This window comes from Dreissena polymorpha, chromosome 11 (genome assembly GCF_020536995.1).
Source record: "Dreissena polymorpha isolate Duluth1 chromosome 11, UMN_Dpol_1.0, whole genome shotgun sequence".
NCBI classification, from domain to species: Eukaryota; Metazoa; Mollusca; class Bivalvia; order Myida; family Dreissenidae; genus Dreissena; species Dreissena polymorpha.
In genome coordinates this window covers 12,406,409-12,422,628 of record NC_068365.1, presented here as the reverse complement: position 1 = coordinate 12,422,628, position 16,220 = coordinate 12,406,409, and the positions used below count along the sequence as shown (strand labels likewise).

General features: G+C 38.1%; 1 protein-coding gene across 1 annotated transcript in view; it reads left to right on the top strand.

Annotated features, from left to right (window-relative positions):
• Window positions 1–16,220, top strand: part of LOC127850956 (centrosomal protein of 57 kDa-like) — a 46,026-nt gene that overhangs the window by 24,949 nt on the left and 4,857 nt on the right. Inside the window, exons 2-8 of the mRNA XM_052384363.1 lie at window positions 2,597–2,774; window positions 4,317–4,496; window positions 7,637–7,886; window positions 11,365–11,440; window positions 12,929–13,129; window positions 14,203–14,417; window positions 15,673–15,817. Coding sequence (XP_052240323.1) covers window positions 2,597–2,774; window positions 4,317–4,496; window positions 7,637–7,886; window positions 11,365–11,440; window positions 12,929–13,129; window positions 14,203–14,417; window positions 15,673–15,817 — 1,245 coding nt within the window. The remainder of the gene's footprint in view (window positions 1–2,596; window positions 2,775–4,316; window positions 4,497–7,636; window positions 7,887–11,364; window positions 11,441–12,928; window positions 13,130–14,202; window positions 14,418–15,672; window positions 15,818–16,220) is intronic.

Here is a 16,220-nt window from a genome sequence, read left to right as displayed (position 1 = left end):
ATTCTGTTTTGGCCTCGTTAACAACATGCACTAACAAAACTGAACAAAAAATAAAAGAAAAATCAAAGTGTATAAATTATGCTAATGTAGATCACCAGTGCCAGGTAAATGTTGTTGAACCATAAAACATCACTAAATCACACATAAACTGACCTGGGTTTTAATAACTCTCAGTCTATATGGAAAAGCCTTAACATAGGGCATTGGTAATCAACAGGCCATCAAATATACCATTCATGGCATTAGAGGGGTATTAATATTGAGATGGAATTATGTTTTGATCTCTAACTGCCATTATGTAGGGGATTATATTACACTTGATTGATTTTGGGTGGAATATAAATTGTGCATTTTAAGATTCAATTAGCCTATCAATGGATCAAATTGTTTAATTTGGAGTTTTCAAATTTCAGACAAAAATCATGTCCGCACAGCTGGTTTATCTTAATTGAATTTTTTTTTTTGCTGGTACGTTTTTATGTGTGCAAGTGTTAATCTGAGACAGGAGGGTATTAGAGAGGATAAAGCAAGATTGGAACTTGTCAATATCTTTGATCACAGGAGTTTATGTGTTGAGAAGACACATGTGATTTTAATGTTGTACAACTGATTTTATGTGGTCTGTTACCATGTTGTTCTTTTAACTTGTTGGAGTAAGGACTCTGTGCTGTGATTTGAAATATATGTGTGACATTTTCTTTGATGTGGATTTAAATTTAAATTAATATATAGAAAAGTGTTGCAATTGGTGTGGAATTGACCAGTAAAAGTTTACATTTCAGACCAATTACAGGTAATTTAAAATAAGTATTGTGTAAATATATATTACTTTGTTGAAGGTCAATTGTTTAATGAAGAAAATATTCACTAGTGAATATTCTTATGCATGTAGTTAAATGTACATTTTATGATTTATATAAGTTGTAAGTTTTTTGGTTGAATATGTGGATTTGTTTAGAAAAGAAGAACACACAAATAAATAATGTATTGCACAAGAATAAAAATCAAATGTATATTTAATACACATTTATTTAACTTGTAAAATGGTTTAAAATATTTTATCTAAATATGTGAAATTTAAACAAAACAAAACAACAATATAATGAACGAAAAAATGTTGTTAGGACATAGCAAAAAATTTGTGTGTTTTTTTGGTTGTGACTTGCCTCAAAAAAATATGTGCAAATATCGGTCGGTTGATCGTGGTTTAATTTACAATAAATGTAAAATAACTTGATTATTTGTATTACGCTGTTAAGTTCTGTAACATTTATGTGAAATATAATGCAACTACCCAGCAGATCCACCGGATTTGTTTTACAAATGCGCTTCAGAACTTGAAACCAAAATTAAAAGATCCTACATTTTCTCTGCGCAACAAATTTGTTATATACATGTAGGAGCTAATACTCCCATGTTATCAATGTGACAATTTGTCAAAAACACAATATAATATTTGCGCAATTTTGATCTATGCGAAGGATATACACAAAATACAGGAGCACTTTTTATTTGTAGCTGGAAATTGTAAACGTCACATGGACAGTTACATTTTGTTAACAATTTTTGTAATGCAATTAAATATAATCACAACTAGTTTCTGTATGTTAAGTGAAAAAGAAACCGATTCCTAAAAAATACCACTGAAGCACGAAATTCCGACAAAAAGTTGAACATTGAATGTAGGACATACATTTTGTAAATACTTTTGAGTCTGCAAGGGTAAAATATAATGGTCGGATTCCCAGAAATAAACCATGTTTTGTATTTGGCCTCATGAGACCTAACGTTAATGGGACATTAATTGTGATCTTTCTTTCAAACAGTTCATTTTATGCTGGATTTTTTGCCAATTCCAAAGATCAAGTGGATTTGTTTAATTAAATTGTTAATGTAAATATTGAAAATGCTATGTTGATTAAAACCCTTTTATCTGTAATACTTGATATTGATGGAATAATACCAAATGGGGAAGAGATCAGTGTAGAATGGTATGTTATTTTATGGAGTGACATTTTTGAGTAGACCTAAGTTCACTTTTAATTATGACATTCACAACTATACCAAATAGTAATGTGAGATGTCACTGCTGTTGTGCTACATGTATTACAATGATGCTACCACTTGATAACCACTTTCACTTTTAATCCTTTTATTATAACAATAAATTGAATGCTAATTGTTCAATAAATTACATTTACATGTGAATGCGTTGATAGGATTTTTACTGGCAGGCATGACCAGGAATTTATTTGATTAAACTTTGAATTGTTTTTTTCTTTCTCAATCTGTCTACATGTTTTCTGCACATGATAATGATTTTACTAGCTACATGTACTTTTCAAGAACTTGGTTACATTGTACTTATCATGGAATTAGGGTTTAAATCATTGCGTTTATAAGATAATAAAGCAAGCAGAATAAAAGTCAGTCCTTACATACATGTAATAGAAACTTTTTCCAGAAATTTTCTACATGGCTAGAACATATGAACATCACACTTTCCAACTATTCCCAAAACTATTCCATATATAAATAAATGATCAAACAATACATACTGTAATTAATCAAGGAAATTATTTTCAACTGTTTTCAGAACTTCTCCACCCTACTAATGGGGAAATCTCCAGGGAAACGAGGCTCCAGCAACTTCATGGAGGTTGAAGAGTCAACCATGTACGAGAACTACCCCCCTAGGAAACCCTTCATTAATGACCCCTATGAACGGCCGCCCTATAAACCTGTCAGCACGTATCCAGAGGGCAACAGAACTGGTAGGGTCACTCTTGTGTTTACAGACATATTTCGGGCCCCAAAAGGGCCTCATTCTCTCAGCATATCAGTCAGGTATTTTCCCTTTTCCACTTTAAATTTTATTTTACATTGATTTTTCATGACTATGAAATACAACTGAAACTATAATCCTACAACTGCACCTTGATACCTTTTCAAACCAAAAATACAAAGCATATACTAGTTCCTCTTTTCTACGTTTGGTTAAAAGGTCATTCATTGACAAGAGGTTAACACAATCATCAAATATTTTTGGTGCTGCAATTCCATTTGATGGGATGTTTTCCTCGAGTATTAAATAAAAAGCTTCCGTGGAATTATAAAGCTAGACACTTAAATTTAACAAGTGAAATAAAAAACCATTAAGTCTCTATTCAGCACACTACTGTAGCCCTAAAAAGTTTAACAGCGATTTGAATAAATACTTAATCAATTACCCATTATGGAATTGATCAATTGAAAGGTTCATTGGTGAAATATTTCATTAGCAACATTTGTGAGATTTATATTTGTATACAAAACAGAGCCTTCAAAAATGGTCATTCAAAACAGTTTATTTTTTCCCTATTCATGCTAAAAGGGAGCCACTCAGTCCTGTTCATTTTAAATAATATTTACATTAACCTGTTAAATAATAAACACAGATTCATAACTGTGGATATAAATGAACATGTAGTTGAGAATTAAGTAAAGATGAAGACAGATGATTCTTCTTCCATTTTTTTTTCAGTTGAAACAACTGTTGTTTAAAAGTCAAATTTTAAGGGCTTTTTAGTTGCATCATGTTATGGCTTATGTGCAAATCAGAATTTACAATTTGGTAATTTTGAGCGGGACTTGATTTTTCAATAGTAAGTTTGCTACCTCCCTTAGACTGTATGCCTCATTGGTTATGCCAAACTGAATCATTTTTAGTTTTGTTCCTTGGGGAATGTTTAATTAAGAAATCTTCTACTGTGACAATTGCAAAATAGGTTTGATTATGAAACAGTACAATTGTGCAGATAAAGGCAAATATTAATGTAATGAACCATTTGTATTTGATTGGGGTTTTCACTAGTAGGGGACTCCTGTATTGCTTGCGATACTGTACAAGCCTTGTTATACCCCCTGTTTTTTAGAAAAGGGGGTTACATTGGAATCACCATGGGTGTCTTTTCTGACTGTCGGCGTTGGATGTATTGAGGAATTTCCTGCATATAATCTGCCAGATGAAATTGATGACCTCTGTTTATCCATGGATAAAATCCCCTGTAGTGTCCATAGTTTAATCCTTTCCTACATGAAATCAAATTTAAATTTGCTGTATGCAACTAGCATAAAACAAGAACAGCCTGCGAGTGAGTAACTCACAGGCTCTTCAGGTTTTATGCTGTTACATGTAGCTGCTCATCAGTATGTCAGGGTTGAACATAAATGCTTTAAAACTTAGCCAGTGCAGACTGCACAGGCTAATTTGGGACAACCCTTTACGCTCATGCATTTAGCCCAGTTTTCCCATATTGGCTTTGCTGTGATTTCAGCGGTGGTTGATGCATTGAGGAACCTCCAGCACAAGATTCACGCGCTGGAGCTGGAGCGGACCACAGCGGAGGACAAGCTGAAGTCCCTGGCGCGGGAGACCAGCAAGTACCAGGACACCCTTCAGCGGGAGAGTGAGCAGAGGAAGCCCTCCCAGACCTCCGTGTCCAAACACAACCAGGGTCAGTGATTTTGGGGGTCAAATATTTGGCCCTATTCTCAGTGTCAAAACGTGTATATTTTCCCCAAATGACTGCCTAACATTTTTAATTGAAGGATTCCAACAATAAAAAAAATGCAATGCAACATTTAGTTAATTTCCCTTTGCATCTCTATGGGTTGAACCTTAGTAAATATAATTTTGAAAACACTTATTTTTAATCTTAAACTGTTTGTTAGCAAAGTCAAAACAATGCCATCTTTCCAAATCCAAAGGTTCCCAGCCCAATTCCCAAAATGGTGAGAAACAATTACTTGTGCTTTGTTCACAGACCTCCGCGTCCAAACACAACCAGGGTAGGGTACTTGCTTGGTTACCTCACCGAACTCCGTGTCCAAACACAACCAGGGTAGGGTACTTGCTTGGTAACCTCACAGAACTCCGTGTACAAACACAACCAGGATAGGGTACTTGCTTTGTAACCTCACAGAACTCCGTGTCCAAACACAACCAGGTTAGGATACTTGCTTGGTAACCTCACAGAACTTCGTGTCCAAACACAACCAGGGTAGGGTACTTGCATGATAACCTCACCGAACTCCGTGTCCAAACACAACCAGGGTAGGGTACTTGCTTGGTAACCTCACCGAACTCCGTGTCCAAACACAACCAGGTTAGGATACTTGCTTGGTAACCTCACCGAACTCTGTGTACAAACACAACCGGGGTAGGGTACTTGCATGATAACCTCACCGAACTCCGTGTCCAAACACAACCAGGGTAGGGTACTTGCATGATAACCTCACCGAACTCCGTGTCCAAACACAACCAGGTTAGGATACTTGCTTGGTAACCTCACAGAACTCCGTGTCCAAACACAACCAGGGTAGGGTACTTGCATGATAACCTCACCGAACTCCGTGTCCAAACTTAACCAGGGTAGGGTACTTGCTTGGTAACCTCACCGAACTCCGTGTCCAAACACAACCAGGGTAGGGTACTTGCTTGGTAACCTCACCGAACTCCGTGTCCAAACACAACCAGGATAGGGTACTTGCTTTGTAACCTCACCGAACTCCGTGTCCAAACACAACCAGGGTAGGGTACTTGCTTGGTTACCTCACAGAACTCTGTGTACAAACACAACCAGGGTAGGGTACTTGCATGATAACCTCACCGAACTCCGTGTCCAAACACAACCAGGGTAGGGTACTTGCTTGGTAACCTCACCGAACTCTGTGTCCAAACACAACCAGGCTAGGGTACTTGCTTGGTAACCTCACCGAACTCTGTGTCCAAACACAACCAGGGTAGGGTACTTGCTTGGCCTACAGAACTCCGTGTCCAAACACAACCAGGGTAGGATACTTGCTTGGTAACCTCACCGAACTCCGTGTCCAAACACAAGCAGGGTAGGGTACTTGCTTGGTAACCTCACTGAACTCTGTGTACAAACACAACCAGGATAGGGTACTTGCTTGGTAACCTCACAGAACTCCGTGTCCAAACACAACCAGGTTAGGATACTTACTTGGTAACCTCACAGAACTCCGTGTCCAAACACAACCAGGGTAGGATACTTGCTTGGTAACCTCACCGAACTCCGTGTCCAAACACAAGCAGGGTAGGGTACTTGCTTGGTAACCTCACCGAACTCTGTGTACAAACACAACCAGGATAGGGTACTTGCTTGGTAACCTCACAGAACTCCGTGTCCAAACACAACCAGGGTAGGATACTTGCTTGGTAACCTCACAGAACTCCGTGTCCAAACACAACCAGGGTAGGATACTTGCTTGGTAACCTCACCGAACTCCCTGTACAAACACAACCAGGGTAGGGTACTTGCTATGTAGCTTAACCAAACTCTGTGTACAAACCCAACCAGGGTAAGGTACTTGCTTGGTAACCTCACCGAACTCTGTGTACAAACACAACCAGGGTAGGGTACTTGCTTGGTAACCTCACCAAACTCTGTGTACAAACACAAACAGGGTAGGGTACTTGCATGATAACCTCACCGAACTCTGTGTACAAACACAACCGGGGTAGGGTTCTTGCTTGGTAACCTCGCCAAACTCTGTGTACAAACACAACCAGGGTAGGGTACTTGCATGATAACCTCACCGAAGCTCTGTGTACAAACACAACCAGGGTAGGGTACTTTCATGGTAACTTCACCGAACTCCGTGTCCAAACACAACCAGGTTAGGATACTTGCTTAGTAACCTCGCCAAACTCTGTGTACAAACACAACCAGGGTAGGATACTTGCTTGGTAAACTCGCCAAACTCAGTGTACAAACACAACCAGGATAGGGCACTTGCTTGATTAATTCACAGAACTTTGTGTCCAATCACACATTCATAATTCAAATTCTACTTGGTTCACCCAAAACCACTAGTTTTGTCTTAAATTAATCAATACTGCACGAAACAAACTTGCATGGCTGTCATGAACCAAAAATGATGTGTTTCATCTGGCATCTGGAGAAATTCCTGTACAGCTTTTATCCTTTCATCAAAGATATCTTTGAAAGAAATACCTTCCCAACCCTGCCCTCATTTGACCTTGACATTGACCTCCGTTTTGACTTAAGACTTATTTTGATGGTCCAAATTCTTGGTTAATCCGCAATGACGCATTCTGTGTACCGGTAATAGCATTACAACATGGTACAAAGCTTCGATACTTGCATGGATGTTGTATATGGGGTATATTGTCTTTTGTAAGTCTGTCTGTCATTGTATGTGACTGTCTGTCTGTCATGGTATATGTGTGTCTGACCCAATACTTTAACCTTGGTCATACCTTTTGCAATATTGATGATAGCAACTTGATATTTGGCATGCATGTGTAGCTCATGGAGCTGCACATTTTGGGTGGTGAAAGGTCAAGGTCATCCTTCAAGGTCAAAGGTCAAATATATGGCTTCAAAGCGCAGTAGGGGGTATTGTGTTTCACAAACACAGCTCTTGTTTTAAAAAGCTTTGATACTTCCATCCAACTCTTAGCACATTTTCTTCACCTGACCTCATTTTGACCTTGACCTAGTTTTGGAAGAATACTTATTAAAAAATGGGCCAATAAATTGATACTGACAAGGCTTCCATGGGGGACATCAGCATTAATTGAACAATGCATTCTTGTTTCTCTTCACAGAACTTGAGTCTCAGCTGTCGGTGGCAGAAACACGATGTCAGCTCCTGGAAAAACAGCTCGAGAATATGAGGAACATGGTCAGCAACGCAGAGAAGGTCAAAATTAGTGCAATCAGCAAAACCATCGAACTTGATAGGCTACAGGAACCAGTCGAGCACTCCTCGAGCTTCCAGGAAAACTTGCGGAAAATCGCTGAGCTTGAGCGGGATCACATGAAGCTTACGGCCAATCGAAACCCTTGCAGAGGTAAGTGAAAATATTAACAGATAAATATGAGCACAATCTGGCTAATCTTGCATGGATGAATTTTGAGGCAGGCTCACTCTGATTCTCAGATATATATGGGCCTTGCTCTGGGTAAACTGGGCTTAATATATGTCTGTAAATTGTCATCCCAGATTAGCCTGTGCAGTCTGCAGAGGCTGTTAATCAGGGAGGACACTTACTGCTTTTATGGACTTTTTTTGTTTCAAGAAAGTCTATTCTAAGCGTAAAAGCCAGTCTATATGACACATGATTTAAGCCCTTTTTCCCAGAGCAAGGCTCATATGGGGCTACTTGTAACGTGTTCTTTCTTTTCATTTGTAATATAATAAGACTTTGGGCTTGTTTGATCGATTTTGATGCATCTTGATGTTTGAATTGTATGTGGTGTTATTCAGTGATTTTTGTCCCCTACCGGTGAAACCGGAGGGGTCTTATGGTTTGCGCTCTGTCTGTCTGTCAGTCTGTCTGTCAGTCTGCCAGTCTGTCTGTCAGTCTGTCCGTCACACTTTTCTGGATCCTGCGATAACTTTAAAAGCACATCATTTCATTTTGTAACTACGTCAAGAATTCTGGTTGCTATGGCAACAAATAAAATAAAAAATAAAAAAATTACTGACAATGATGGAGTTTCACTGGTAGGGGACAATATTGCTTGGCAATCTCTTGTTTTTTTACCAAAATATCAGCCTCTTTCAGGCTGTTTCCAAACGCAAAAAGAAGAATTTTCCATCAAAATCTGACCAATATTTCCCATGAAAGATGCATATTAATAATCTTTCATTTTCCCCAATTTCAAGGTTTATTACGCTACTTGTCCCAATAAAAAAGACAAAGGCTGTATAAAAATAAAGCATAACAAAATCACTGGGTGTTATTAGAGTGTAACATCCTTGTATACCCTTGTGTGGTGGTCTAATCTATTCACTTCCAAGTGATAAGTGTCAAACTGTTGAATCCTGATAACATTTCTATTCTTAAAACAACAGGAACACTTTTACTAATATATTACATGAAAAGAAACATATAACATATTATAATTTCCAATAAGAAACATGATTTGTTCTACTGAGTTTTTTTGCACCCACATATTCAACATCATTAGCGAGGCTGTTTTCGGAGAAAACCCGAGGTATTGTCATAGTCAGCTCGTCGTGTCGTGTCGTCCGCCGGCGTCGTGCTAAAACCTTAACATTGGCTCTAAAATCAAAATGCTTCCACCTACAACTTTGAAACTTCATATGTAGATGCACCTACATGCCACACCCATTTTTGGGTCACTAGGTCAAAGGTCAAGGTCACTGTGACTTCTAAAAAAAAAATTCTGACAAGCTTTAGCAGCCGAGCGTGGCACCCGTTATGCGGTGCTCTTGTTTATTAAACACCATACAACATGATACAAGTGGGTACTCTGGTGAAGTAATGCACTCCGTCTTCATATAATGTATCAAACTGCATACAAATGTACCTAGGTATGTGTTTTTACATCTTATCAGTAACACCTTACTTTAAGACAATATTTTCAACGCATTGTGCAAGCATTAATAAATAATTCCAATGATTGATTTTAGTAATTTATTTTCCCCACTTTTGTCTTTGCTTAAATAAATTAAAGATGCCTCTTGAAAACATTACGACTGACTAAGATACAGGCATCAAAACAGATTTTTGCAGTGATGATAACATTGCTAAGTTTTCATACTTAATACTATCTATTTCGTGGCTGCTCATTCTCTGAGACATTTTAATACTATTTTTAACAATGTACATTTCAAACTTATTTTTACATATGGAAAAATGCTAACATACAATGTGATGAATTAATATATTACTAATTCTAATCTGTATTTACAATCAAATGGTCCACTTCTTAATGAAACACTTCATTTTGTTCTGTTGAACTCAGTCGTGAAAGAAAAACATTTACGGACTGAGCTTCAGATGATGGAAAGCTTTGGAGGATGTTTACATTGTGTCACCTGAAGAACATTGTTGGTAGATATGAAATACAAAAATAATTTTGGATTAAAATCGCTTTGGGCTAATGTTTAACTTGTCAAAAAATGTTCAAAGCCGTCAACAACAATACAAAACAACAACATGCTTTGTGTTTCATGTGTAGGCTTGTTAGATAGCAACACTTCAAGACAAGTTGCACCAAATGAACAACAATATACTGTCAACTAAGGATTTACAATCCGTTCTGCGAGTCAGTTTTCAGTCTATCACTGTCGTTATTGTGGACACTATAGCTTAGGTGTGCAAACAAATCTTTGGGGTAAATTATTTACTGTGGGTTTTATGGTCAATAAAAATAGGTTGACTCAAGGTGTGATCACAGATAGGATGGTGCTTACATCGAATTTTCAAGTCAATAATGGCCTGATTGAAATGGACTGTTAAAATAAATTGACAATGTTTGATGTTTGATAAATCTCTAAAGATAGTGTAAATATTTTACTTTGTCTGTTGACTTTAACTGTACAATAGGTCTCTAAGTTGATAATGCTTTTGTTCCACAGTGAAAACATGTTTATACTTATAGGTGTTTATAAATAGTGTTGAAAAGAACTGTTAAATTAAATTAACAATGAATTTTGACAGCAATCGATTAAGCTAATGCATGCAAATGTCCAAGATAAGAGCTTTTGTAATCTTTCTTGAAATGACCGAGTTTTTTTTTCTGTTATTTAAAAAAAAATGAATATGTTTGATTTGTCATTTTATTATGCACCAATATGTAGTTTTCCAATCAAATCAAATATTTTGTGTGATAAAATAGTTCTTGTCGTATAAATGATGTTTTAGAATTTTGATTGCTTTCCTCTAGATCTATTTGCTCTGTATATCTTTTTTATTTAAAGGCACTTTCTGTTTTATAATTTAGGGCCCATAATGGTTTTACCAAAGACTATTAAATGGCAATACAAACTAGTTTAGGCAATTAATAATTTTATACAATATAAAAGTCCTTATTCCTTGTTAATATATATGTTGATAAAACTTTGTATTGATCAGTTATAAATTAAGCTAAGATCTGGGAAAACTGGGCATAATACATGTTCATGAAGTGTCATCCCAGGCTTATCATTGACAAGATTTTCAACAAAAACTGGATTTAATTAAGAGTTAATATTTTTTTTATATAAAACTGCCAACTGCACAGGCTAATCTTTGACAACACTATGTACATGCATAAAGCTCAGTTTTCCCATCAAAACTCTCAATTATGATGGGTATACCATCTAATAATTGGTCAAATTTCCATGCAGAAGATAGGATAAAATGGACAGCATCTTCTACTACTAGAACAAATGTAAAAATTAATATAAAAACACTGACATGCTGATTTCATTTCAATACATCCTGGTGTGCGTTTTGATACATGCCCCATGTTTGCACCCCATCACAGTGTTTCCTTCACGGTAATGCAGTGTATTGTTTCTTGTTTCACGTGCACAGAGCAAGATACGGGAGTTGGAGGAGAGGCTGGGAGAGGAGAGGCACCATAGAAAGGTCATTGTGGAGAAGGCTGCAGAGGTAATGCACCTAGCAAAGTGTATCCGCAGGGTTGAGTCATTTGGGGGTAGGGTCATCCATGTCTGGATGGTGTCGTGATGTGTGTGTGGGGGGGGGCATGTTGGGATGGGGCCAAGGAGGCATGTGGCGGTGTCATGTGAGGGATATGGCGGTGTCATGTGAGGGATGGGGTGGCGTCATGTGGGGGTGGGGTCATGTGGGGGATGGGGTTATGTGGGGATGGGGTCATGTGGGGTATAGGGTTATGTGGGGATGATGTCATGTGGGTATGGGGTTATGTGGGGATGATGTCATGTGGGGATGGGGTCATATGAGGATTGTGTGATGTGGGGATGGAGTCTTGTGGGGATGGGGTCATGTGACAGGGGTGGTTGGGTTATGTGGTATAGGGGTGGGGTCATGTGGGGATGTTGTCAATGGGGGTTCATATGGAGAATGAGGTCATGTGGGTGGTGGGGTCATGTGCGGGATGGGGTCATGTGTGGGAAAGGGTCATGTGCAGGGTTGGGTTATGTGGGGATGGGGTTATGTGGGAATGATGTCATGTGGTAGGTGGGGTCATGGGGTGTCATTGGGGTGGGGTCATGTGGCAGATGAGGTCATGTTGGTGGTGAGTCATGGGGGACATGGGGTCATGTGGGGGTGGGGTAAAGTGGGGATGGTGTAATGTGGTAGGTGGGGTCATTTGGGGATATGGTCATATGGGGGGGTTCATGTTGGACATGTGGGTCATGGTGTCATGCCGGGGATAGAGTGATGTGGGGGATGGGGTGATGTGGGGGATGGGTTCATGTGGGTCATGTGTAGAATGGGGTCATGAGAGACTTAAGGAGAATTGGGTCATGCAGATCATGTGGGGGATGGAGGACATGTTGGGATGGGGTCATGGGGGTCATGGGTTGGTTTGGGGGTTTATGTTAAGAAGTCTGTCTTATTGAATATTGTATGACAAAAAATTGAGCAACAATGTAATATTTGAAGTATAACTGCCGAACACTTACCACTATTGATAGATAAATTCAGTTATTTCCCTTTATTTTGCATGTGTTCTTATTAATCAGATTATCCTATTGATGATATTAAATATACAACTCACACTGAATGTACACATTTTTATGACTTTTTTCTTGGAAAAAAATGTAGCTTTACCTGAAATGTGTCATAAGATCTTTGAAAAGGCAGGTCCTGGTACTTAATGTGATTCTAAAAAATGAAATCCTTGCATGAATATGCTTAAAGGTTCGGAGTATAAATGTATATTATCTCTACTTAGTGAGAATATTTAGATAACTACGTGCTTTAGTGGCGAATAAAAACCCACAATTCCCCAGGGTCAACCTGTCACTGAAGGGATTATTAGTTGATTAAGAGTGCACATTTCAACATAGATTCTGGTGAGGTTGTCATTAATTAAAAAAGTATTTTAATGCATATAAATGCTTAATTATGAAAGTAAAACACTTGTTATTTCATGGGTGCTCATTCCAGATTGAGTCAGTCCAGAAGGCAAACCGTATCCTCCAGGAAGCAGATGAAAAGGAGAGGGAGTTCAAGAAACCTCACAAAGTCAAGCGGGCCACAAAAAAGAAGAAGAAAGTGGTGAGCAAGAAGTCTGGCCATTGTCACAAGACAGATCCTGCCAAACACTATCGACTCAACCTCAATGATATTCCGTTTGTGGCCGGAAAGGTGGGTGGGCAAGTTAGTGACATTTTTTTCTTTTGTGTTTTTGTTAATAGTTTTTGAGTTGAATAGTTCAAAGATCAAGTTCACAGCGGCTTGTAAGAAGAAATTTGTTTCTGCAATATATCTAGAGCACACTTTGACCTACTATTTTGCAAATTGATATACTGGTTACTTGGGAGCAAAGGAACCTGCGTATTTAGTTTAGGCCAATAGTCAAGATCACAGGGGTTTAAACTGTTTTTTCCATGGACCATTTTGTAACAGCATGATATCTAGAGAACATTTGAATCTTGATCTGGGAAAAGGGGGCTTAATGCATGTGCATTAAGTGTCGTCCCAGATAACGCTGTGCAGTCTGCGTACAGGCTTATCAGGGACTACACTTTCAGCCTTTTTGGAATTTTTTTTGTCTCTTCTAAACGAAAATCAAGTTTAGGTGGAAAATTTTGTCCCAGATTAGACTGTTAACACTTCACAGGCTAATCTGGGATGATACTTTAGGCACTTGCATAAGCTCAGTTTTGAGAAGAGTAGGGCTTGTATTGATGTTTGATCATCAAAGTTAGTATGCTGAGTAATCCAGATGAGAGGGAAAAGTAAGCCAAGGTCACAGGGGCTAGTAACATGGCAAAGTAAGCCAAGGTCACAGGGGCTAATTACATGGCAAAGTAAGCCAAGGTCACAGGGGCTAGTAACATGGCAACTGCATTTCCACCCTGTATCTAGAATATCTTAAACCTATATTCAGGATTACAGAAACTAGTATTCTTGTTAGTCTTGAGGGAGGAAAAACTTTCTAATTTTGAGGTCAAAAGTGCACACATTTACACATTGTCTACGATTTGGGGTGAAATACATTATTAACAACAAATTGTTGAACAAAATGTGTACAATTTTAGAACTTGAATCATCAGAAAATTTAGTCTAGAATTGTATGTCAAAATATTTACAAATCATGCCATGTATGTTAAGCAATCAATGTGTAAACCTTGATATTTATTATTAAGTCCTTATTTAGTAAGTTACCCATAAAATCACTGTTGAAAAATACGCAATATAATTTTTGTGTTCACCAGAACACTGGCCCCAGTTACTCTGTCGGTGCAAATGTCCAGAACGTTCTGTCCCTCATGAAGTCTCACAACATGGCGCTGTGTTCACGGGCAACGTACGCTGGAGGATCATGTGGCTCATCAACACCATCATCGTCAGAATCGAGCTCTCCCTCTACGGAACATGACCTTGCTGAGATCTTGATACAGTTGCAGGATGAGTTCCATCAAATGAGTTTGTAAGTTGTAACACCATTTTTGGCTATTACTGAGCACAGGGTATTAACTTAATTCTGGACTGGTAAATCACTATTTTATTTTCAAGAACATATTTAATAATGCCCAATATATATTTGTAGAAGCCCATCTCTTGACCTGACATATAATGGGAACCTACCATGCAGATGGGCTGATTACTTTTGCACTCTGACTTGTATAGTTGTACAGTTTTCATTTAATCTTCACCTAACTTCCTTGAAATGAATGTTAACATAAAAAAGTGGCAAGGTATGATAACCAGCCAATCTGCACCAGGTACATATGTGCATGCCATATGTTTATATTAAAAAACAACACCACTAGATTAGCTGTTTGCGTTGTGTAACTCGTTAAGCTTTCAGTGAATTTCTATTAAACAGTCCGGATATGTTTTTATGCCCCCGGTATGTGTGTCTGTCCAAAACTTTAACCTTGGTCATAACTTTTGCAATATTGAAGATAGCAATTTGATATTTGGCATGCATGTGTATCTCATGGAGCTGCACATTTTGAGTGATGAAAGGTAAAGGTCATCCTTCAAGGTCAACGGTAAAATATATGGCTTCAAAGCGCAGTAGGGGGCATTGTGTTTCACAAACACAGCTCTTGTTTCACATAACAATAGATGTCAAGTTTGATAATAATCCAAAAATAAAAGGCATCCCAAGAGGAACAGTTTTTATGACATGGTTGAAGTGTTGTAACTTTATATATGGGCTTTCTACTTAGTTTTATCAAATCATGACCTTAAGATTTAAATTAACCATACCCATGGTTTCAAAAAGTCTCTATAGACTTATATAGCAAAACAAGGTATAATATTTGGTATGTAACATTGTTTTGTGGTTCTCTAAAAAAGTGTGTTCCCTCTGGGGTCAATACTAGTCATTTTCAAGGCCCAATACTTCATTAGTACAACTTTCTGCATAACACTACATGATGCCATGAGTGGTATTCATAACTGCTGTTACAAGCTCCAGGGTTCTGGGTGTCTAAAAAAAAAGTTGTCGCCACTAAATTTTGCCACATGAAAGAAGTTGTTGCCATTTTGTGTGAATAATATTAGACACATTTCAGGGTCTTTATGACATTATTGTCGTAATCAAATAGCAGAGACTGAATTCCTATGATTAAAATTGTGCATGATAGTTCTAAATGGTGAGATATGTATGTTCTGTGACAAGCTCTAGTTAGTTGTGTCTGTTTCAACCGTGTATTCATTCCGTCATATTTCAGCGAGCATCAGGAGCTGTCCAAGGAGATCAGTGACTCTGAGGACCCTCGCATGCGTGAGGACATGGAGCGAGAGCTAGAGGCCCTCGTGTCCCGCATGGAGGCCAAGAGCCTGCAGATATCTAAGATACGAGGACATCAGGAAAAGGTGATTATTTGCTACTTGTTCTGGGAAAAGTGGTTTTAATGCATATGCTGAAAGTGTTGTCACAGATAAGCCTGTGCAGTCCACACAGGCTAATCTGGCATTACACTTTCGGCCTCAACTGGATCTCCTTTAAGAAGAGACTCCCTTTCAACAAAACATTTAATGAAATTGGTAAGTGTTGTCCCAGATTAGTCTGTGCGGACTGCTCATGCTTATTTGGGACGACACTAGCCACATGTATTAACCCCAGTTTTCGCGGAACGAGGCTTATTTTAGAACCAAAGATCAAGGCATTGTTACACAATAACTGTTGTAACTTTTTCCCATCTATTGTTAAAGTATTAATTTCAATTATTCTTAAATCACAAAAAGGTTGCAATGTGAGCTTTTGAACAATTCTAAC